At 39.6% G+C, this 25,872-nt stretch overlaps 1 protein-coding gene across 7 annotated transcripts in view; it reads left to right on the top strand.

Annotated features, from left to right (window-relative positions):
• The window catches only part of NIBAN1 (niban apoptosis regulator 1), a 201,147-nt gene that overhangs the window by 46,450 nt on the left and 128,825 nt on the right, over positions 1–25,872 (top strand). Inside the window, exon 1 of one of the 7 annotated variants that reach the window (XM_037506297.2) lies at positions 1,050–1,304. The exons of 4 other annotated variants lie outside the window; for them this stretch is intronic. In XM_037506297.2, coding sequence (XP_037362194.1) covers positions 1,250–1,304 — 55 coding nt within the window. In that variant the 5' untranslated portion in view covers positions 1,050–1,249. Of the gene's footprint in view, positions 1–1,049; positions 1,305–1,696; positions 1,896–3,017; positions 3,077–25,872 lie in introns of those variants that run through there. 2 more of the 7 variants (XM_037506298.2, XM_054693411.1) reach the window with 2 other exon arrangements.

Below are 25,872 nucleotides of genomic sequence, written 5' to 3'. Positions count from 1 at the left end.
CCCAGCGCTCAACCGCTGCGCCACCGGGGAGGCCCTGATTTTGATTTTTACTTTGTATTAATTAGTCTTTTTCCTGGTCCCTTATTTAGGTTTTCTAAATTCCTGCTATGAGTGAGACCATCCAGTATTTTTCTTTTTCTTTCTGACTTATTTCGCTGAGCATGATCCCTTCCCGCTCCATCCATGTTGCTGCAAATTGCATGTGTTTATCTTTTTTGAATGCTGAGTAATATTCCATGGTATATATGTACCACATCTTCTTGATCCAGTCATCTATTTTTGAGCATTTGGGTTGTTTCCAAAGCTTAGCTATTGTAAATAGTGCTGCTATAAACATAGGGGTGCAGGTGCCCTTTGGAATTAATGTTTCTGTGGCCTTTGGGTAAATACCTAGGAGTGGAATTGCTGGATCATATGGAAGCTCTATGTTTAGTAGGTCCAGAAATCTTCACACAGCTCTCCATGGTGGTTGTGACCACCCTGTTACAGTTGGACCAGTTTGCACTCCCACCAGCAGTGCAGGAGAGTTCCTTTTTCTCCACATCCTCCCCAACATTTGTTGTTGCTAGTTTTTTAGTATGTGCTGTTCTCACTGGTGTGAGATGGTATCTCATGGTAGTTTTGATTTGCATTTCCCTGATTGCAAGTGATGTTGAACATTTTTTCATATGCCCGTTAGCCATTTGCATTTCCTCTCTGGAGAAGTTACTTTCCAGCTCTTCTGCCCATTTTTTTACTGGATTATTTTCTTTGTTTTTGTTGAGTCTCATCAGCTCTTTGCAAATTTTGTGATCAGTCCTTTATCATTAGTGTTGTGTGCAAAAATGTTCTCCCAGTCGGTGGGGTTTCTCTTTGTTTTTGTTATTGTCTCTTTTGCTGTGCAGAAGCTCTTTAATTTGATGTAGTCCCAGCTGTTGATCTTTGCCTTCACTATCACTGCTTTGGGCGATGTGTCTGTAAAGATGTCAATATTAAAAAAACAAAAAAGAAGTGGGGGAAGAGAAGGATTGGAAGTCCTTGCATACTAGCATTAGCTTAGGGAGACTGCCTGAGGCGGCCCAACAGATGACTGGATCAAGGTTCTCTGAGGGCGCCGGCCGGAGGAGGCGCCCCAGAAGGCGGCGCCTCTCGGAGGAAGTTTGCACTTTTATAGCGATCTCGGTCACAACTTCAGGAGCAAGCGGCGGGCGCCCACAGAACTGTCAGCCCCTTTGTGTGCCGCCGGGCCCAGCATACGCCTTCCCGCGCCATGGGCGGCTCGGCCTCCAGCCAGCTGGACGAGGGCAAGTGCGCCTACATCCGAGGTACGCCCGCCCGCCGGCGCTGCTGAGCGCGCGGACCCTGGGCCAGGTTGGCCGCCCGACCTTGTAGCCCAAGGGGGCGCACGAACGGTGGCCTCCCCGCGTCCCGGGTCTCTCAGCCCAGCTCTCTGCTGCAGGGGCCGGGCTCTCCAGGGCGCACCGCGCCGCCTTCAGTCACGGTCGGTGCTGGAGCGCAGCTGGTGCAGGTGGGCTGGCTACCAGGACTGCTTTGGAGACGCCGGACCGGGGATGCTTTGGAAGGCGACGCTAGGGCTCCGGGAGAAGCAGGTGCAGGCCGCGAATGGGGGGGCGGCTCCGTTTCCTGCACTGCACCGGCCCAGACATCTGTTCTGCCCCCTGTTCTGAAACACCTTGCCCTCCTGTCCTTAGTGCCCTTCTAAGGAGTTTGCCGGGGGATATCCCGCTCTTCTGGAGATTTCCCTGGGGATTCCCGGCCCCTAAAGCAAAATTTCCCTTCTGGTAGTGCTGGCTGGTGTATACAAAGCGGTGTCGCCCCCAGCTTCATCTGAACTTCGTGCTGTTGCAGTCGGATGGTTTCATCAGATGCATAAAGGACAATGTCATTGTTCCCAGGTTGTGTGGCTTTCTTTCCTCCCCGGAAAGGGGGGGAAGCAAAAGAGGAACGCTGGCATATTTTGTAACAGTTGCTATAATTATACATGGGGGAGAAATCCATTTTGAGGAGACTTTCAGAGATGTAGTGACTCAGTGAAGAATGGGGCAGGAGAAAACAAAGCAAACTGAACTGAAACTGCAGGAAATCATGACACTTTGCCTTCTGTGTGTAGCTGGTCTTCCTCCCTTACCTCTCTCAGCCCCCAGCTTACCCACAGTCACTACCTAGCAGTTGGTTATCTTGTCAACTTAGTGTCTTTGTGGTTTCAGAAATACCTTCTAAGTTAGGCATTAGAGTTGGGTTTTATCTTAATTTTGTGAAGAAACGGTTAAGTTCTTCCTGATACCTCTTTCTGGCCCTCTCAACCTTTTCCTTGGAGGAAAGCATTTATGTGGTGTCCTTCTACCATATTTCTTTTCAGTCACCACAAGATTTAAAGTCATTTTAAAAGGAATCAAGTCAGGGACCTAGAGAGCAATGTAATTGATTTTCCAGGTTCCTGTTGTCTTGCTTTGGGAGGTAGAAGATCTTTAACAAGCCGCACTGTGTCTCCTTTTGCTTTTGTTTATTAAAAATGGGGAAAAGATGGATGACATTTACATTAGTAGAAGTTATACTTAGGCTGCTTTTGTCTTATGAATTTGGCTGTGTGCTTGTGGTCACCAGTGTGTAGGGGAATGAAAGAACCATGTAGTAGGACATTTTAGTAATTAGCAAGCTTATGTTTATGATGCTAATTTTTTAAAAAGATTTATTTATTTATATAAGAGCTGGGGTACAGGCTAGAGTCGCAGGAGGGTGAGTGGATTTGCCAGAGACAGAGTGGGGAGCAGAACAGGCAGATGGACTGAAAGCACCGCTGAGGGGAGCAGCAGGTGAGTCAGGAGAGGTCTGCTGAGGGCATCTTCACACCGCTGAGGGCATCCTCACAGTGCTGCACTCAACTGGCTGCTCCACCATGGAGGCCCTATGATCTTAATATTGTAAGGCTTTATGTCACTGAAAATCTTAGAAACGCCTAAAGTGAAAGCAGATATCTCCAGTAATTGTTGAAAATCCAACAGGTGAGGGATTAACTTGTTGGAGACTTTATGGTGGTAACAGCTCTTGCTCCTGATGCAAGTTTTGTGCTCCTGTGGTAAGAAAATGTGTGATCTTTTTCTTTTTTTTTTTTTTTTATAGAGGCATGCTTTATTTATTTGTTTGCTGGTTTGTTTGTTTGTTTTGTTTATACATGCACTGGGTACAGTCAGAAGCGCGGGAGGGTGAGAGAATTCACCAGAGCCAGAGCGGGGAGCAGAGCAGGCAGAAGGACCGAAGTACACTGCTGAGGGGAGCAGCGGGCGGCAGGAGAGGTCTGCGCGCCATGTGGGACCCTCCTCAGGTGGCCGGGGAGCAGCCGGGGATCGAACCGGCGCCGCAGAGGCCGCGGGCAGCTTCGCAACCCAGTGCTCAACCGCTGCGCCACTGGGGAGGCCCGTGTGATCTTTTTCACTGTGCAATGGTAGCAGATGCGTGGAAGTTGTTGCATCCTCTTGTCTTGTTAGTTTTCTCTCCTTATTCTATGTCAGGGAGGATACTTTCAAATTATGTCATGGTGGAGGGCAGACAAGAGTTAAAGTTAGAATACCTCCAGAGAAAACAAGATGTTGTGGGAATACTACTCCTGCCAAAGAGAGAAAAGAACATTGGAAAAATGCATGGTGCTGTGAATTGTTAGTGCATGAGCGAATGCAGTGCAGGGTCTGTGAGTGCCTGGATGGGTTGGAAGCCTCAGCTCCCTGAATAAAAGCCATAAACCGATCTTCACTACCCTGCCAAATCTTTAGCCCAAACTCTTCTCTAGCTTGGATTTAATTGTAAGCATAAGAACTGAAAAAATAATGGTCCAGTTTAAATACAATTTTATGGCTTATTTCACATAAAATAGCTGCCAGTGAAATATTGTAGATTAGAAATTTGCTATAGCCTAGACTTTTTCTTTTTCATAAGAAAGAACTTGAAAAAGTTTGCTGACATATAGAGAATCACTAATCACCATATTTGGAGTGAATTTTGCTAACTTAATCTTGTGTGTGTTATAAGCAATAATACTTCTAGTATGCTGATGACTGAATCAGCATTTGCTTCTAGACAAATCATTAACAGCTTGTTGTTTGGCTTGTGTGCCTCAAATCTTTGTGTCATGTGGATGTTCTGAAAGTATATTATTTCTTAGGCTTTTGTAAATGTCTCAAGAAAAGGGATATCAGTGGAAGGAGTCACTTCATTTCTAAAGATAGTTTTGAAAACTACTGCCACTCATGTTTCTTACAATAGAATTCATTTTGAGAATTGTTTCTACAAGTCTCTTAGTAAGTTCCCTTTATGAGATGTTTCCATTAATAAATGCAATCAACCAGTCAAAAAATGGGCAGAAGAGCTAAAAAGAAACTTCTCTGAAGAGGAAATGCAAATGGCCAACAGACATATGAAAAAATGTTCAACATCACTTGTAATCAGGGAAATGCAAATCAAAACTACCATGAGATACCATCTCACACCAGTGAGAATGGCACATATTAAAAAAACTAGCAACAACAAATGTTGGCGAGGATGTGGAGAAAAAGGAACTCTTGTGCACTGTTGGTGGGAGTGCAAACTGGTCCAACCACTATGGAGAGCTGTGTGGAGATTTCTGGACCTACTAAACATAGGGCTTCCATATGATCCAGCAATTCCACTCCTAGGTATTTACCCAAAGGACACAGAAACATCAATTCCAAAGAGCACCTGCACTCCTATGTTTATAGCAGCACTGTTTACAATAGCTAAGCTTTGGAAACAACCCAAATGCCCAAAAATAGATGACTGGATCAAGAAGATGTGGTACATATATACCATGGAATATTACTCAGCATTCAAAAAAGATAAACACATGCAATTTGCAGCAACATGGATGGCACTGGAAGGGATCATGCTCAGCGAAATAAGCCAAAAAGAAAAAGAAAAATACCGGATGGTCTCACTCATAGCAGGAATCTAGAAAACTTAAATAAGGGACCAGGAAAATGAATATAAGAAAGTGAAAATCAAAATCAACAAAAAACTATGAACCAGAGACACTTTTTGGGGGTGGGGGGCGGGAGGGGAAGGATTGGGGTCAGAATGGGGCGTTTGCAATTGTATGGGGGAATATAAAAATAAAATTTAATATTTAAAAAAAAAAAATAAAAACTATTGGAAACAATAAAAAAAAAAATAAATGCAATCAAGACCAACTTGTAATCACACAGGCAGTGGCAACTGTTAACTTCATTGATGATCTTGGCTCTGACCTGCAAGGGCTTCCTTTAAAGAGGAAGAAAATTCTTATAAAAAAATCAAAATCAACAAGCAACTATAGACCAGAGACACACTAGGGCCCCCCCTGGTGGCGCAGCGGTTGAGCACTGGGTTGCTAGGCTGCCAGCAGCCTCTGCAGCGCCAGTTCGATCCCCGGACACCTGCGAGGGTCCCACAAAAAAAACAAAAACAAACAAACAAACAAAAACAACAAATACACCAGAGACACACTAAGGGAGGGAGCCAGGAAGAGGAAGGATTTGGGTCAAAATAAGGGGGGTGCAATTGTATGGGGACTATAACCAAAATGAAAATGCATACATTGTGCAAAAATGAAAAATGATGTAAGAATTATATAAAATAAAATATTAAAAAATAATAAAAAATTCTTATAATAATGGCATTATGGTCAATTTAGGACACTTTCATTTTTGTATTCCATGTTTTCTTTTTCTTTTTCAACTTTTGATATGCCTAAAAATGAGCTATATTTGCAGGAAACACAGTTTTCATGGTTCAGCAATACATTCACTTCATCTTTTAAGTTGTAATTGAATTATCAGTGAATCAAAAGAAAAAAAACCTTAAAAATCTCCCACAGGGGTCCTGTGGAGGGTCAGGAAAGAATCACAAATTCAGGGGCCTCCCTGGTGGCACAAGGGGTTAAGTGTCAGCACTATGAAGTGGGCCACAGCTACTGCAACACAAGTTCGATCCCCGGCCAGGGAGCTGACCCACATGGCACAGCAGACCTCTCCTGTCTTGCCCATTGCTCCTCTCAGCAGTGTATTTCAGTGGGTCAGTGGATCCATCTGTTCTGCTCCCCACTTTGTCTCTGGTGAATCCTCTCACCCTCCCCACCCCTGCACCTCTGGTCTACACCCCAGGTCTTATATGCATAAATTAATAAATCTTAAAAAAATAAAAGAATTGGAAATTCAGTATTGCAAGTAAGAACTGTGGAGTGCACAAGGGTTGGGGGTGGGGTTGGGACTGGTGGCAACTTTAGGCCTAGTAGCCACAAATTACAGTTAGAAAAACTGTTCTTTTTCTAGACTGTTGCATGGGTGGTCACACCCATGTAAAGAGTCTAGTGGCCTTCTCTGAAATGCTTATCTGTGAGCAGATGCTTGTAGAATAAGACATCAGTTCAGTGTAAAAATAATATGTATTTTGCTCAAGGGAATTTCCTCATATTTATGCCATAGGGTGAAAACATAGGTGACTTTTAAGTCACAAAATCTATGCTGATAACTGTGTGGATTAAAGCCTGTACAGATTGGGAGTGGGAGATAGGGAGGGTGGCACCTGTCTGCGGTCCACTTGGTTTAGATGGGAAGTACTAGACTTTGGTGATAAGTTGTTGGTGGGAGATGGCTTTAGAACTGGTCTGATTTATCTGGACAGTTATGGCAATGTCATCTTTGAGTCCTTTTTCATGACAGCCCCAGCTTTGTTTGGGATTCAACCTCTTCCACATTGCCCTTTGTTCCAAAGGGGCAACCCCCTACAGCCTTTCTGGGGTGGGTGCCAATTGGTCCCTACCTTTCATGGTGATGTGTTCTCCTTGCCGGTAGTTACAGGACATATGGGATTATGGTGCAGTCTGGTCAGTGAAGCTCAAAGGGAAGTTTGCTGGCAGCTTTAAGAAGATTTCTTCCTTTTTTAACAGGAGGCAGAGGGAAGAGTTTCACACTTCTTGCCCTTCTTCTTTTGGATTTTTTGTATCCTAATGCCACACTTGGAACTACTGTTTTTATCTTGATGAGCAGGAGGGAAGCTAGCTTAAAGATAGAGCTAACACTAGGAACCTTTGAGGTTGTGGTTGTCTCAGACAAGAGAAGCTCTGACCATCTTAGAAGATCTACTGGTGTATTATGATTCCTTGCTGGATTAATTGGAGTCCCCGTACACATTGCTGATCACCTGAACATCCTATCCCTAGTCACTTGTTAAATGAGATACTAAATTCTCTTTGAGTTGGGGTATAGAGACTAATTATCCTTCTCTTCTGCTTTTAAAAATATTAGTGTCCTCAAATATTACCTGGCCTCAGGAGCTCCCAGAATAAAAAAGTTTCTCAGTCTTCTTTGCAATTAGATGGGGTCATGTGACTGAGTTTTGGCTAATGGGCCAAGGTAGAAGTGTTGTATGCTATTTCCAGAAAGTGACCTTAAGGGAAAGATGGTGCCCTTCTTTGCCCCATTCTGTACTGCTGGCTAGACCATCTTGGACTTTGTGATGGCCTTTTTTTTTTTTTAAGATTTATTTATTTTATTTATGCATGCAAGAACCGGGGTACAGGCCAGAGGTGTGGGAGGGTGAGAAGATTCACCAGAGACAGAGTGGGGAGCTGAACAGGCAGACTGACCAAATTACACTGCTGAGGGGAGCAGTGGGTGAGACAGGAGAGGTCTGCCGTGCCATGTAGTTATCTCCCCAGATGGCCAAGATTGAATATGTGCTGCAGAGGCTGCAGACAGCTCACAGCAAGGTGCTCAACCACCTGTGCCACTGGGGAGGCCCTGTGATGGCCTTTTAAGAAAGAGTTTATGCAGAATGGAGTTAAGTGAACAAAAGGAAGCCGAGGACTTCATGTAGTAGAACCTCCCTATTAGACAATTTATAGCCGTATTACATCACTTATCTCTGGACCTTAATGATAGAGAAATAAGCTTCTATCTTACCTAAGCAAGTTTTCTCTGTGGTATTACTGTTATCACAGACAAACCTTATCCGAACTAATATAACTATTTTCTGTTACTTGTGACTGAAGACATCCTAACCAGTATACTAAGTGCCTCATTGGGTCCCCTTTAAGAAAAATTAATCCAAGGAAAGTAGGAAGTGAGTAAAAGTGATATCATTCATATTTGTCTTAATTCCTAATTTATAGAAATGAGTGGATGCTCCTAAGTGAGAGATTGCAGTGCCCCAGGTAGGCATAGCAGGGATGGGAGACAGAGAGAGAGAACTGAGTGTAAATAGTACACAAACATATTAATCACATTATGGTTTTTTTGTTATTTTTTTATTTTTTGATCACATTATGTTTTGATGAAAAAGTTTTCTTCATGAATGCCAAATCACTGTTGAAACTAGTAGAGGCTTTGAATCAGGAAAATTCAAAATTGTGTATTGGATACTTCTGGTGGCAATAATTACTTTCTATTGCCTTTGGTCTTTGTTAATGAAAACCGAGACTTTGGTACTATGAAGCTTTTTAAGAAGCCCCTAGTCTAATTTTACAAAGCCATAAAAGACTTGAATGGAGTGTTCCTTAGCTTCATGAAAAATAAAGACACTAGACTGAGACAAATTAACATTTTCTCTTGCACTTGTGGAAGAAACTGTGACCTTTCCTGTCAGGTCCTAATTCATGCCTTGATGAACCTTACGGAGGAGTCAGACGTTGATTTAGTATTTAGTCTTGATGAAACACTTCCCTTTTTTGTGGATATTGACTTAAGAGGACCACATCATCACAGGGGCTTTACTAATAATAATTCCTAAGATGACAATAGTGATTTTTTTAATATTTAAAAACATTTTATTTATTTTTTGCAGTGGATTGCTGAGCTGATTGTAGTTTAACTCTATTATATTATTTGGGAAGGACTTAACTGTGTTCTAGGTAGAAAATGCAACAGCAGGAGCTCAATTCATAGCAATCGTTTCTAATTCAATTAAAATAAATGTACTGTGAATGTTTTATAAAATATGCAGTGTGAATTATGGCAGTGAATTTTAATCTCCTAATCAGAATTTTTAATTGTTTTTATTAGTAAAGCTAGGTAACACCATTCTAAGAAAGGAACATCTAACAATTTGCATTGTGAAATGGGAAATGAAATTAAAAGTGAAGATAAAAAAATAATGGAAAGAAAGACAAAAGAATAAAAGAGGACAAATCATCTGCTATAGTCTGTTCAAAGCACATTAGTAAAACTTATAGGACAGGAGAGATGAAATAATAAATAGTTCCAAACTAAAACACACACACACAAACATTCCCCAAACAAAACCCAAATGCCATACAGATTTTCTCCTTTAAACTGGAAAATGCATTTTGAAAAGAGACTAGTAATTTGCTGCCAATAAGAAAATGTAAGCCAGCTTATAAAAGTGCCTCCTTTTTTGGGTTACTAAATCTTTTTTCTCACTTAGAGGAGGAAAGATTTAGAGATATGAAAACATTTAATTCAATTTTGCGAATTACAAAGTCTAGGATCCAAGGAAATATATTTTTCTGTGCTTGCTGTGGTTTGGATATTGATGTCTATAGGATTAGAATAAATTGATCGTTTTTATTAGGAGCACTGAAGTGATTTTAATGAAGTCTGTATCTGAAGGAATTTTGGAAAAAGCGTACATGTCTCTATGCCAAACCATATGGGTATTTTTCCTTTTTCTTTAAAGCATTTTTATTTTAAAATAATACTTAAGTTCAGAAAACCACACAAAACAAATGCATGGGTTAGTAACTCATTATAAGGCAAATATCCTTATGTAGAGCCATCATCGAGGTCAGGAAATAGAAAGAACTTCACTAGCTATCCTGGCCTCCATGTGCTCCATACCAGTCCTAGACTCCTTTGACTTTCTCCAAAGAACCAGGGTCTTCAATTACCTACTGCCACCTAACAAAGTACCCCAGAGCATAGTGGCTCTTAAAACATCTTTTTTATTTGCTCCCAATTCTGTTATCTGCCCTGGGTTGAACTTCTTATATTTCATGGTGGTCAAGTCAAGGTTTGCAAGAATGCAAAAACTTCTAGAAACCTCTTATGTCTTAGGCTTGGATTAGCACAGTATGACTCCACCACATTCTAATGGTTAAGGGGAGTTTCAAGGATAGCCCAGATTCAGGACCACAAAACTTTCTGAATACCATGAGATGTGGTCCATTAGGCAAGACCACTGTGACAGACTAACCACACCAACTAAACCTAGATTTTATGGTAATAACGTCCTTATACTTTCTATAATTTTATCACCTAGCAATGCATTTTGAAACATTATAGCTTACTCTACCCCAGTTAAAATATCCCTTTTAAATTACTTTTGATCTATAGATTTCCCATACATCTCTGTCTCTTACTTGCAAATTTTCTGTTAAAGCATCTGTACTCCTTGGGCTTACAGCTGAATGCATCTTTAGCCTGTCTCCCCCAAACTGCAGACCTGAAGCCCCAGATGTTTCCTGTGATACTGGAGCTGCAACGCTAATGCTATAACTGCAACACCAGAGCTGTAATACCCCGTGCAATGCTGGGGCCCCCAGACTTGCATATTTTTCCATCAAATAGAAATAGAAAAATAGAAGTGACAATGTTTTAAAAAATTAGAGTTAATTCAAATATTTCTAAATCTGACTTACTGAAGTCCCAAAATAGAGAAGAAAATAAATGGGAGAGAATTATCAAAGAAATACTCAAGGCCATTTTCTAGAATAGAAGATCACGTGTCTTTGAATTTATAGAACCAAATAATTCCTGAAGCTTATTTAGAGCTGTAGAAGCGCAGTTTCTCATTATTAAAGGTAGGAAAACCTTGTGATGTGTAGGGCCTTACAAGGAGTTCATAGCGTACTGAGCAGAAATTAGCCCTAGACTTCAAGATTGCTTTGGTCCTGCTCTATTAAAAACGTAGAAGCAAACCTCAAAAGAATCAAATTGATCATAAGTAATTTAACTGCATGCCTGAACAAAGTCCAACATTCTTTATAGGAATACAACCAAACGTACACTCAACAAAAAAATGCAAAAGACCCAGCTTCCAATAAAAAAATCACTAGGTGAATGAAGAAGCAGAAAAATGTCTTTAACATGGAGAAAAGAATCCGTCAAATGAAACAGATTTAGGAATTCAGACATGATGAAATTAGCAGACAAGGATGTGAAGAGTTTTTATAAATATGTTCCATATGTTAAAGCAAAGGAACACACACAAGATCAGGAGAGGAATGGAAGATAGGAAACATAAATCTTGCCTTTAGTCTTTAGGAAAGAGAGCACGACTTTTGTGTTTCTGAAGTCTAGTGGAATAAGTAGGGGAAATGAGGCTGTATTACCTGCTACTAAAGTAGAGGAGCAGAGTCCACCTCTACTTGGAGCTGCTGCCAGGGGGCTGGCAGCTGCTGCCAGGGGAGCCTTGGTGGCATCAACTTAGAAAGGAAGGGAAATTGTGAATGTTCTTTCAAAAAGGACAGTTGTCTCTGCCCTTACTTGGGCTCATCCAGGGCAAGAGACAATTTCTCTGATTAGCTCAAAAGAATTCAGAGGTTTTCTTAATTTGGGTTAAAGGTGTATGTTTAAAAAATGATTTCCTATGTAAGTCATGCTGATTGAGTTAGAGCAATATGTCCAAGTAATTGCTTAAATGAGACAGACACAGGCTTGGAATTAGAATAAAGATAAATTTTATTAGCAACCACTGCAAATGTGTAATATCTGGAGTATAAATATTTAAAATGGTTTCATTGTAGAGAAGGATTAAATTAGCCCCATTAATTGAAATGTACTGTTTACGCTTAAAGTAAATAAGAATTTGGGCCTCCCCTGGTGGCGCAGTGCTTGAGCAATGGGCTGCGAAGCTGCCCGCAGCCTCTGCAGCGTCGGTTCGATCCCCGGGCCACCAGCAGGGGTCCCACATGGTGTGCAGACCTCTCCTGCTGTGCCTGCTGCTCCCCTCAGCAGTGTATTTCGTCACTCTGCCTGTTCTGTTCCAACTCTGGCTCTGGTGAATTCTCTCACCCTCCCGCGCTTCTGACTGTACCCAGTGCTTGTATAATAAATACATAAATCTTAAAAAAAAATAAAAGAATAATGGTTATCTTAAAAAAAAAAAGTAAATAAGAATTTTAGAGCATGACTAAGACCTGTGCATATCAGCTAGGATGTCAGTTCTTAACCAAAAATAATAGGTTCTGATCTGAGGAATAATAACAATCACAATGATAAGCACTAACATTTACTGAGTGCCTATTATGTACCAGGCAAGTAAATGTCTCAAACAGAAGATAACAGGATTGCAAATATTCTTCCAGAAATTCCAGGTATTGCCCCGGAATAGCCTTTTCTTAAGAGGAATGGAGTGTCAACTTGATAGAATTTGAGCAGCGTTGTAACCATGTCAGCTACTTAAATGAGCTAAACCAGTAATTTATCCTTCGGTGTAAACTAAGACATTTATAAGGCTTTTGATTCCATGTCTTAATTCTAAATGATATGACTACTTTTGAAGTGAACATTTTCAGCGGATGAGTTGATAGATTATAAATAGCTTAATCTAGAAATTAAAATTCATCTAAATGCTAGCAAAACATGATATGGAACTTAGAAATCAATGGAAGCAGGCACTTTATTTTTAAGTAAAGTGATGCCTTTAGGCAGCTTCATTATAAAAGAAAATATTTATATTTAGGAAGACACAAAGACTCATAAATGGAGCTTTCAGATTTGAAAAAATGGCATGATCATCTCCTGAGTACATGCAGAACCTGAAGATGGATTCTCTATAGATTTTGAATCTGTCAACCGGCCGCCTTCAATTTCTCACATGTAAAATGGGGACAGCAGTATTGCCCAGAGAGATAAAAGGAGGTCGGAAATGAAAGTAATATAATTCTCAGATTTCCCCAACCTACTATTATGCTAATCAATTTGTTTTTATTGTCAGTAATGGCATCAGGCCTTTCCAGACTAAATAATTGGCTTTCAGACACTGCCAAATAATACCTACCTCACACATTTGTTCTGTACTCTAATTAATGTTTCAGTGTTTAAACACAATGCCTCTATAGAAGCGATGGCATTATAATTTGTTGGGACACTCTAGTATTGTAATTAGTACTAATTAAATTCTTTTCGACAGCTTGCAGTATTTACAAATTACTGCATCTAAGGTATCCTGCTTTATTTATTCATCATGAAAGAGTCAGCCACAGTGGTTTAAATAAAAGCCTTTGAACAACTATTTTCAAGATTTTACACACACCTCTGTCCTCAAACTAGTGCAGGGAAATAGCAAGACACCTTTCTAGTGTTGTCCCAGAATGAATGAGGCATAGTTGAAGCAAAGTATAAGCATTTGTTTGGGATTTTATTAGGATGGCAGCCCAGGAGACAGATTCAAGAAGCCCTTGAATAGTTTCTGAGTTGCCTGGATAGGATAGGGCTTACATTCACACAGAAAAGGTTATGAGTTCCCACTGTGGTCAACTATGCAAGCCAGGGTTCTAAGTCCATTAAAGTCTGATTGATGGCCCATTCTGCAGATTTGGCTAGAAGCCAGTCCAGTTCCAATTGGTGCAATAATATGCAAATCAGGTGAAATGTCAGTTGAGCAGTGTTTGGTCACGTTTCAATCCTGGGTGGTCTGTGAAGTTCTGTCTTTGTTTTGATTCCTTCCTGGAGATGGGTGTGTCTGGCATGCTTGGGTGTACCCAAGGATTGGCAGCTTCTTGACTCTGTTTTGGTTTTACGCAGACTGGGTGACTGCATTTTGCATGCTTCTTTCTTTTATTCTTCTCTTCTTTCTTTCGTTAAAAAAAAAAAAAATCGTGTCATAGTTAATAGGGGAGGCTGTTATAGTGCTGTGCTAGGATCTTGCACACACTGGCTAACAAGAGCTGAAGCTGGCATCCCTTCCTAACTCACTGTTCAGTAACACCATATTGGCATACAATCAACCTAGTGAATTTCTTCTTTTTTTCTTTTTTCAGACCCAATGTAACAGCACGTCACGGCTTGGTGCACTTCCCTTAAGTGCTTGGAATGGTCATAGTGGTAACCACCTGGCAGTGACCTCAAACCAGGTTTCAGTTGTACATTAGTCAGTATGGGCTGGCTGCTGAAACAAACATTCCCCAGAGCTCAGTGTATAGACCTAATAACCATTTACAGTCACTCACTGCTTAATGTAGGGGGAAAGGCATTGTTAAGTGTTTGCCATTGCAAGAATATCATAGAGTGTACTTCCCAAACTTGGATGGTATATAGAAAACTTCAAATAGACACAAAGCTTTCAAAAGAGCTTTAAATCTGATCTTTATAATCTGTATCTGTCCCCTTTTCAGAAGAGTGAAGAAAATAAAATGAACTTACAGGGCAGATAAATCCTCATAAAACATTCAGCACAAATGCTACTATGCAGCTTTTTTTTTTTTTAAAAAAAAGATTTATTTATTTATGCATGCAAGAGCTGGGGTACAGGCCAGAGATGCGGGGCGTGAGGGGAGCCACCAGAGACAGAGTGGGCAGAGTGGGGAACAGAACAGGCAGACTTACAAACACACTGCTAAGGGGAGCAGTGGGCGAGACAGGAGAGGTCTGCTGTGCCATGTGGGTCACCTCCCTGCCGGGGATCGAACTCGTGAAGCAGTGGCTGTGGATAGCTTCATAGCGTTGCTTCTTAACCCCTTGCACCACCAGGGAGGTCCCGCTTCTTCTTCTTTTTTAAAATAGTGCTTAAGTCTCTCCAAAGAATCTTACTTTGAAATTATAAAAATATCCTGGGACACATCTATTCCTTCCAGTGAAGCATTCATTGACTAACTTTCATTCTCTTCATCAATTAGAATGTGCCCTGCATGGCAAATTGAGATGAACAAGGCACATGAAACTGCTCTTGAGGATTTTGTCATGGAGGTGGTGGTGGGGGGAAAGTGAAATAAATAATAAGATGGCATGTGGTAATAAGTATTATGAAAAAACATAAGGACAGGAAGAGGCAAGAGAGTGATAGGAGCCACTAACTCAACGAGGGGGCAAGAAGCCCTCTCTGATACTTGAATGAAGTGCTGGTGTGGGACATAGGAGTAGTGGGCAGGTGTATCCCAGGCAGAGGAAAGTTTAAAGGTTCTGAGTTTGGAAAGGAGTTTGTCTTAGGAATAGCAGAAGGCCAATGTAGTTAGAGAGGATGAGCAATATGCTAGTGTAAGAGGGGAGACTTGTAGGACTTTGCAAAGTCTTGGGCTATTATTCTGCATGAGAAGAGAAACCATGGAGAGTCTGAGCAGAGGAGTGCCATCGTCTAATTTCCCTGACTAAAGAAACTCTAAGAGAAACAAGGGAGGATACCGGAGGTTAATTAGGAAGCGAGAGAGCTATAATCCAGGCGAGGGGTGGCTTGGAGAGAGTGAGGAGTGATTGGTTTGAGAGTACATTTTGAAGGTAGGACTGCCAGAATTTACTCATGAGGTCTGTGGGGTAGTAGGGGGAAAAGTATTACCAAAGAAGACTGAGAAATGGAGATTGGAGCTGCTACTTATTGAAACAGGGAATACTGGGGAACACACCTAAAGGTGAAAATGAAGAGTTCATTTTTGGACGCACTGAGTTTGAAATGCACATGGATGAGCAACAATACAACTGTAATAATAATTGCTATTTGTTAGGGGAGTTACCTGCCAGGCACCATGTGAAGAATGCTATACTTTCAAATCCTCAGTAAATAGGTATTATTATCCTACTCATTTTGCAGATAATGAGACTGAGAGCCAGGGACATCAAATCTGTAATTATGGTTACGTGTCTAATAGTGGATGGAGATCTTCCTGAGGCCAAAATCTGGACCTTACACACAAAGTCTAAAGAGCCAGTGGGAGGAGGTAGATGGACATCACAATAACTGATTTGAGTTCCTGTTCCTGAATGAATTTGCTTTTTATCCATTGTCTTAACCTCTTTTTGTCTTAATTCTCACAGACACCTTGAAGCTTATTGAATTCATCAGAAGTATCATTTATTATTTAAGAGCAGAAAGCTGCTGATGACATATATTTACAACATATTTTACTTCTGAGGACTACAAATATTTTTCAGTGCCAAATACTATAATTCAGGAGTGCAGAAAGAACTGTCATCTGATGAAATTATTGTTTCCAAAGGCAATAAGCTTGGATGCTGAACTATGTCCATTATGTCCTCTTTTATAGCTAAATTAGGCATTGGGCCATGAATTTTCATTTCTAGCATCTTAAAGCAGCTTCTTTGTGATGCTGCTGGCCCAGTGAAGTTTTTCCATCTATATATCTTGATAGCCTTTAGTTGAACAAGCAGAAATAAGATCGTGATTGTTCTCATTTGCATAAGCATCTCCCTGACAGCTCATTGAATATATTGTTTTTGGACACATTTCACAGGCGGCTGAAGGCATGCATAATCATCTCTAGCAATTCTTCTTCGTACCTAGCTTAATGACCCCTGTTCCATATCAGGAGAATGATGGAGTGAGAAGGCAGTGTGTCCAGGGCCTGCCTGCTTAAGATTGTGGAGTAAATTAACAGCGGGGAATAAATTACATGAGCTCTTTCTCATTCTTCAGCTGCCTTTTTGCTAACTTCATCTCAACTAGGCTAAACATTCTGGATGGCCTGGAAAAAAATTGTGCACCTTTCACCAACAGGCTCAGGTTTTTGTTCCGCATCAAGCTCATATGTGGTCAGTCATGAGATCATTATTTTTGTTTGAAATTTTTTTTTTCTATTTCTGTCTTTTTAAATCTGGGGTAACTTTAATTTTCTTTTTTTTTTATGATTTATTTATTTATTTATTTTTATTTATTTATACAAGCACTGGGTACAGTCAGAAGCATGGGAGGGTGAGAGAATTCACCAGAGCCAGAGGGGGAGCAGAGCAGGCAGAAGGACCGAAGTACACTGCTGAGGGGAGCAGCGGGCGGCAGGAGAGGTCTGCGTGCCATGTGGGACCCTCCTCCGGTGGCCAGGGAGCAGCCGGGGATCGAACTGGTGCTGCAGAGGCTGCGGGCAGCTTCGCAACCCAGCGCTCAACCTCTGCGCCACCAGGGAGGCCCTGGGGTAACTTTAATCTTCCCTTAAACTATCTAGTAAGCATCCAAAGTCCCAGTGAAGAAGCCTCTTCTGCCCTAGTAGACAGAACTTGGGCTTAAGGAGTATGGGATCCTTACCTTTGTATCCCTTTTTTGAATAAAAAAAAAAAAAGATTTTGGTGATAAAGCAGATAAATCATTATTTTGATTGAACTATATAAAATAAACACTCCATTGATTCTTCTCCTCCCTCAGGAGTGGTGCTTGGGTGGTAATGGCGGTGGCTGCTGTCAGCCTGGTGGTGCCAGAACCTTATCTACATCTGGGTTGTGGTTGTGGCAGTGCAGGGATCCAGATTCAGCTCTACGTCATTTTCTGTAGATATTATCATCCACCATTTCCAGATCAAGAACTGACGTTTAAATTCTGGCTTGTAATTTTGCACTCGAATATGTACTGTTCATACCCTTTAGCATTACTGTAACAGGGTGGTCCACAGGAAAGGGGAAGGTTTTAGGTTTTCTGCCTCACCCAAAAAGAGGGTGGAGCTGAGCAGAGAGAGAAGAAGCTGCAGAGGAGACTGAGGGAAAAAGGAAACAGTATGGAGAGCCAGGAGACCTGGAGGAGGCACATGTAGCCGAGAGACACGTGAAGAAACTACACTTGTCTTTTGGTCGTGGACTGGTTGACACAGATGTGGGTGAGAGACCTGTGGGGAGGTGACCATGGCGGTTTTTGTCTTGCTTTTGATTTTGCTCTTTTCCCTCCAGACTTGTCTGGTTGTTTCTGATCCTTTTCTGTGGGTCCCCACTGGAAGATGCTTTAGACCTGTGGCAGGCTTTGGGGCCTTGTTCTGGGCCAATCCTTTTACCCATGAGGGGATGGGTAACTTTGGAAGTTGATTTAGAAACTATATTCTTTGCCTTTCCTGTATTGTTTCCTAATTGTATTAAAGTTCCTTCACATTAAAGTCTCATATATTTTGTGTTGATGTGGCAGATGGCAGAACCTATTTAGAGCAGGCAGGTGTGCGGGGTCTGGGCTGCCCCTCTCCCTACCCTGTAACATTACCTCAATTTTTGATAATTAATCTGAAAGAAAGCACTGTCACAAGTTAATAATGAATGACTCTGTTTTGAGAGGGAAGATACTATCTTGTATCTTCACTTAAACCTACTGTTGATCAGGCAAGCAGAAGGGAGATTTGGGGGACCGTGGAGTACAATGGAAAGTGTGTAAAAGCAGCCAGGTCTTTACACGAATTATGTAGCTCGCGAACCTCAGTTTCTTCTTATGTAAAATGGGGCAATACCAACTACTTGACATTTTATTGTGAATTTTATATCATGCATGTATTGTGCTGGATGAAAATCAAGATTCAATAAATGATAGCTATTCTTGATTTGATTATAGATCAGTTTCTTTGAACAACAATCAAACTTCAGAGAAAAAACTAAGGCAAATCTCTTGCCACATGTCAGGAGTTCTGTAAACCCAGAAGATTTTTAAGACAAAAATTAGGGAGAAATAGTGAACACTATAATTTTTAATTAAAACATTAAATGAAAGTTAATTCTAACTATGTATTACTGCAAAATCAAGAAGAAAATATAAGGAAAATAAATACATTATCCACAATCCTTCAATTATTGTTAAATAATGCTATTTCTTTTTTATCTCTATTTTACTCCTTTTTCTGTCAATGTTTCATATATCTATATATATATATACATACGCACATTAAAAACAAAATTTGGGTCATATATTTTGAATATGAATCTGTGTATTGCTACACCACATTATATCAAAAAAATTCCCTAAATCACTAAGTATTCATCTAAAGCATACGTTTTATTGATGGTGGAGAACTAACTCTAGTTTCCATACATTGTATAATTTATTTTACCATTCTCTTCTTGTTGGACATGTAGCTCATTTTCAAACTTTCATTATTATAAATAATATTTTAGTGAGCATCCTAATGCATAAATATTTATGTACCTCTTGATTATTTCCTTAGATATATTTCATAGATGTCAAAGAATATAAGCAATTTTAGAAACAATAGCATTAAAAGAAAGGCATAATAAGTGAGCAATATATCAGCCACACTCAATTCCTGAATCTCTGGAATTCAGTAACTACCCTGAACTCTTGGGAGCAGATATTTTATCTTATTCATTTTCCTACCCCCTTTGTATTCCATAATCCCCACCCTCAATACTTGTTTTATGAATAAATATTAATTGAATAGGAATTAATAGACTCTAGGCCTCTTTCAAACAGAACTGCACCTGAATTAGCCCTAAATACTAGATATATCAATAATTAGGCCTCTGTTGAAAAAAATTCCGTAAGTGCATTTTATAATTATTGTATGTGAAAATTCTTGTTCCTAGGGATCTTTTCTTCTTGTTATTACATATTGTTGAATACCTGATTGTGCTTATCTAAGAGTAGGTTGAATAACCCAATAATCTGAGAGGCGTTTTATATTCTTGTTCCTTTCCACTTCACCACTATTTGGGGGCATTACTGTATATTACTTACAGTCTAAGGAGATTATAGTAAAGGGATAAACACTACCTGCTTTCCCTTTGGAAGGGAAATTAAAGATCATCTTATGGTCAAATGCTCTTACTAATCCTATGAACAGTTTTCAATAAGTCAAGTAACAGGAAATTCTTGATTATCTCCTAAAGCCAATCAATCCATATTTGGACAGTTATTTTGTTACTGAACTGTGCCAGGATTGAATACTTTCTAGATCCATCACTGTCTCTTGGCTCACACTTAGCTCCTGGGCCAGGCGCTCTGCCACCCTTTCTTGCCCTGCCGTGGCCAAGTCCCTGGTTAGGGGCCCTTGATCAGCACCCACGCTCCTGTGTGTTTAGAAGGGAATTCAACCTATAAAAATCTGGGATTCAAACCCACATGTGTTTGATCAAAGCTAGATACCTGTTTCCCTTTATTGTGGAAAATATACAAAACCTATGTATCATTTTAACCATTGTTAAATGGGTTAACATTGTTAAGTACGCAATTCAGTGGCATTAAATACATTCATGTTATTGTATACTCATCACCATTATTGATACCCAGAACTTTTCATCATCCCCAGTGTGAACTCTGTAGCCATTAGATGTTAACCTCTAATTTATTTTTGTCTGTGGATTTGCCTATTATAAGCTCCTCATATAAGTTACTCTAGCACCCTACAATCATAGTTGGTTCTCCATCACTAGTGCCTTTTTGTGTATTTCAACTTGTTAGACTCATTCAATTCCAAAAGCTGTCATGCTTTTACAAAGATAACAGAGGCTTTGCCCTCATGTCATTTGCTCCAGCAGAAAGCAAGATAGGAGAAACAATGAATTTCTTTGTCTTGAACTCTAAATTCTTCTTTAGAAAAATCTCTTCTTCTGTGGTACCAGAAGAAGAGTGGAGAATAAATGCCCACCCACCTGCAACAGCAGTCATTCTGGTTTTGATACTGCTTTTTAAAAGAAAGGTCTCTATTAATTCACCAATACATTGATAGTGACTTTTAGTTTGAACAGATACTTTTTATGATTTTTTTTTATTTTGAAAATTTAAAGCATCCCATTAATATTGATTCTATATTTTTTGTTATTGAAATTAGGCTCAAAGGCTTACAGGTTACACAATCTGCATTCATTCTTTCTTTTGAGAATAGGATCTTCATTTGTCTATTCAACTTTACTTGTAGACAATAGCTTGTGCATCTTATTTGTGAATTTTCTTAGTACATTGGAGTGTGGTTATTTTACAACATCCTGCTGCTCAGTTTATCTATATTTTGAAATTTATTTTAATTTTTTATTGATGTAACATTGGTTTACAACATATCGGTTTCAGATGCACAGCATTGTAAGTCAACATCTGTATATGCATATTATGATCCTTATCAAAACTTCAGTCTCCATCTACCATTATATGAATGACCAATTTACCTGATTTATCCACCCCATTCCCTCTGTCTGGTAACCATAGTTTTGTTCTTATAATCTTAGAGTTTGTATTTTTTGTTGTTAATTTGTTTTGTTGCTTTATCTTCCACATGGAGTGAAGTCATACAGTATTTACGTTGTTTGTCTTTCTCTGACTCATTTCACTTAGCACTATACTTTTTAGGTCCATCCATGGTGTTTGTTGCACATGACAAGATTTCATCTTTTTTAAAAATTGTTGAGTAATATTCCATTGTGTATATGCTAATGGAATCTTCTTTATCCATTCATCCATCAATGGGCAATTTGGTTGTTTCCGTACGTTGGCTATTGAAAATAATGCTACAGTGAAAATATTGGTACATACATCTTTTTTAATTAGTGTTTTCACATTCTTTGGGTAAATACCCAGAAATGGAATAGCTGGATTACACGGTAGTGCTATTCTTAATTTTTGGAGGAAACTGTATGCTGTTTTCCATAGTGGTTGTACAGTCTACATTCCCATCAACAGAGCACAAGTGTTCCTTTCTCTACATCCTGCAACACTTGTTTCTTATCTTTTTGATAATAGCATTCTGGCACATGTAAAGTGATATCACATTGTCTTTTGACTTACATTTCCCTAATACATGTTTTCATATGCCATACTGCTCATTTTAAATCTCTTCACTGATCTTGGGTCTTTTACTCTTACCATATTTAGTCTACTATTTTAAGTCCAAAAATGATAATTCTTAGAAGAGAAGACAAGGACAAAAATAATAGTGAGTCAGTTATTCTTTTCCTGTGTTATTGCATCATGTCTTTGTCTCTGAACATCAGGTGACGGTCCCCAAACATTTGGCTTATCTCTTTCTTGTATTTCTGTTTTTTTGTTTTAAGCCAAAACCTGGGATCAAATCCCTTTTTGTTTCTAACGTACCTAAAAGCTACTTTTTGGTATTCTTATAGTTATTGTTCTCAATCTCATTATTTTTGGAGAAACCCCATCACTCATATTTGTTCTGGGGGAGCCCCGTTTCTATTTTTCATTCCACCCTTTCAAAATCAGAGGTCTTGGGGCTCTTCAGTGGTGCAGCAGTTGAGCACTGGCCTGTGAATTTGCCCGCAGCCTCTGCAGCACCAATTCGATCCCTGGCCACGGGCAAGGGTCCCACATGGCATGCAGACCTCTCCTGCCATGCCCGTTGCTCCCCTCAGCAGTGTACTTTGTCAGTCTGCCTGTTCTGTTCCCCACTGTGGCTGTGGTGAATTCTCTCACCCTCCTGAGCTTCTGACTGTACCCAGTGCTTGTATAAATAAATAAATAAATAAATCTAAAAAAAAAAAAAAATAGAGGTCTTGATAGAACTATGTAAGGACCCAGGTCATCCCTTCCTTGGTGGAATCACAATCTGTGACTGTGCTGACAGAATTGCACACTGTGTGCACAGATGGGTGCTACCCAGCCCTCTTTCAGAATCTCTTGCTCCAGAGTCATGATTCTGTTTCTGTTGAGTCTTTTGACATCTGCCTTCTGAAGTTCAGGGTTTATCATCATATTTTTAACATCCCTTTCTTGACTATTAAGAAGACAGAACAGAAACCTTTTTATTTTATTTTATTTTTATATTCCCCATACAATTGCAACCCCCTTATTTTGACCCCAATCCCTCCCCTCCCGCCCCCTATCCCCCATAGAGTGTCTCTGGTTCATAGTTTTCGTTGATTTTGATTTTCACTTTCTTATAGTCATTCATTTTCCTGGTCCCTTATTTAAGTTTTCTAGATTCCTGCTATGAGTGAGACCAATCCGGTATTTTTCTTTTTCTTTCTGGCTTATTTTGCTGAGCATGATCCCTTCCAGTGCCATCCATGTTGCTGCAAATTGCATGTGTTTATCATTTTTGAATGCTGAGTAATATTCCATGGTGTATATGGACCACATCGTCTTGATCCAGTCATCTATTTTTGGGCATTTGAGTTGTTTCCAAAGCTTAGCTATTGTAAATAGTGCTGCTATAAACATAGGGGTGCAGGTGCTCTTTGGAATTGATGTTTCAGAACAGAAACCTTTTATCTATCACTATTGGGGTGGAGTTTGATAATTAATCAAAAAGGTAGTTAACGTGGCAAAACACAAAAAGATAGACGTACCTAGAATATCTTATTTTCACTTAAAGTGTGCTAATGAAACAAATATTCATTCAGCAATCTTTTGCAGGGCAAAGGCCTTTATTTAAAAATTGATTAGAGTGCCACATTGTCATTTTTGCATCATCTATAATTTTCAGTTTTGATTTCAGTTGAGCAAGATCTTATAAAGAAATTTGATCACAAAATCCGTTTTGAATCACAGAATCCATCTTGAGATATATATATATATATATATATATATATAGTTTTGATATTTCAAAACACTGTTTTCAGTTCATTTTCCAAACTATGAAAATCACTTCACTACATTGTTTGAGTTATGTGCAAATAATACTTGAATTTCCTACATCTAACACTTTGTGTAGAACTTTTATCAAAATATTCCAAAACATTTAATTTAACTAATAACCATTCTTTTCCTTTTGCACTAATATTTAGTCAGTTGTATAATATTTAATTTAAGTTATATTTAAATTTAAATCACAATTAGTATGAGTATATTTGGAAGGAAACACAACAGACGTTCGATAAGCACACAACCTAGCAGATGGATCAGAGGTACTAGAGAATACACCATTGAACTTGAGTCCTGAATTATTAGCAAATACATTTTACAAAGATAGTGGATGAAAACCCTTGGGTGAGTGCAGCATGATGGAACGGGCTTCTGTCATATGCTAAAATGACATGATTGCTTTTACCTAAGGGTCATTTCACTTCACTAGCTGCTATCTCTTTGTTGTTAAGATTTAAATCCAAGGAACTATTCCCCTGGTTATGTCTCTACAAAGAAATAAAACTGCTATCCAGTCCATGCAGGGATTTTGCAGACATTTTGCTTTTAGTTTAGAGTCCTCCAGTCAAATATTTGTGCAATTGAAGTTTTCCACCCGAACTGTTTCGGGCCTCTACGCCAGCATTGTAAACAAAATTAGGAACACATCATCCATTTCTTCCGTTAAGCTAGATACTTTGTGAATATCAATTTTATCAACAATATGATATCTTTTCCTCTCATTTAATCCTCATTTGAATGGCTCTTTATTTCCTTACCATCTGGATTCATGGATTTTCACACAGTACTATTTCTTTACCTCCCTTCATCACAAATATTTCTTTGGAATACTACCAACTCCCAGTAATGACTACTAGATTATATCTATCACTTTATTTTCAGGCTCCCATGCTCTCTTCTGGTCTCATACAACTATGAATATCATTTTGAAAACTTTTCCCAGTTGATTTTTTTATTTAGTGTGAGTTCTTTAATAGAATTGGTATGCACAGAGAGGGAAGAGAAGAGAAAATATTCCTAATATGAGTTTCCCAATAAAACACCAAAAATTATCCATTACCTTGTGGGCAAATGCAACCAAACAGAGTCAGCCCAAATTGGGACTCCTGAGGCCCCAAAGCTTGTCACAAGTCTAATGCATCATCTGGTAGGGAACCATGGACAGGGGGCAAAAAGGACCAGGCAAATCTGGAACAAAGAGAAGAGTCAGAGTTCAAGATGTACCAAATAATCCATCATGAAATCAGGATAATGGCTGCCTTTGTCTCTGCCAAGTTCCAGGAAAGCAGCTTCCCTGCATATCTCCTTCCAAGTCTCTTTGTACTGGGGTGCAAGTTGGGCCATGGCAGCAGGAGAACTTGACTGTTTTCTTACAGGAGACTCCTGGCTTCTCCTGAACTCATCTTTTTCTCATGGCATTATAGGATTTTCTGGTAACTGGCTTCAGGACTTTGAGAATTTAGTTTTCTCTTCTTCCATATACAATATAAAGAGTATCTGATGATCTCTAAGCTTTTCTTCCTGTCTGCATCAGATGTACTCCAACCCTACCCAAAGTCTATCATTGCAGTACCTAAAGGTATCAGTTATTTGCCAGGACATCCTACTTGCCAACGACCTCTTTATTGTTAGGTGTTCACTCTCCCAATTTCCAAAGTCTGAGAGGAAGAGATATAAGGACCCCACTTGTGCTCCTGGGTCTTTTAGTCTCCAACCTGCGACTTTCTTTTAATAATTAATTTTTTAAATTTTTTACATCATTGTTCATTTTTTTTAAATAATAAATTTTATTTTTATATTCCCCATACAATTGCAACCCCCCATTCTGACCCCAATCCCTCCCCTCCCGCCCCCCAACCCCCAAAAAGTGTCTCTGGTTCATAATTTTTTGTTGATTTTGATATTCACTTTCTTATAGTTATTCATTTTCCTGGTCCCTTATTTAAGTTTTCTAGATTCCTGCTATGAGTGAGACCATCGGTATTTTTCTTTTTCTTTCTGGCTTATTTCGCTGAGCATGATCCCTTCCAGTGCCATCTATGTTGCTGCAAATTGTATGTGTTTATCTTTTTTGAATGCTGAGTAATATTCCATGGTATATATGTACCACATCTTCTTGATCCAGTCATCTATTTTTGGGCATTTGGGTTGATTCCAAAGCTTAGCTACTGTAAACAGTGCTGCTATAAACCTAGGGGTGCAGGTGTTCTTTGGAATTGATGTTTCTGTGTCCTTTGGGTAAATACCTAGGAGTGGAATTGCTGGATCATATGGAAGCTCTATGTTTAGTAGGTCAAGAAATCTCTACACAGCTCTCCATAGTGGTTGGACCAGTTTGCATTCCCACCAACAGTGCAGAAGAGTTCCTTTTTCTCCACAACCTCGCCAACATTTGTTGTTGCTAGTTTTTTA

This window comes from Talpa occidentalis, unplaced genomic scaffold (assembly GCF_014898055.3).
Source record: "Talpa occidentalis isolate TD23 unplaced genomic scaffold, MPIMG_talOcc4v2.1 talOcc4.12, whole genome shotgun sequence".
Lineage (NCBI taxonomy): Eukaryota > Metazoa > Chordata > Mammalia > Eulipotyphla > Talpidae > Talpa > Talpa occidentalis.
The sequence above is the reverse complement of the archived record's forward strand: the minus strand, read 5'-3'. Positions and strand labels throughout refer to the sequence as shown.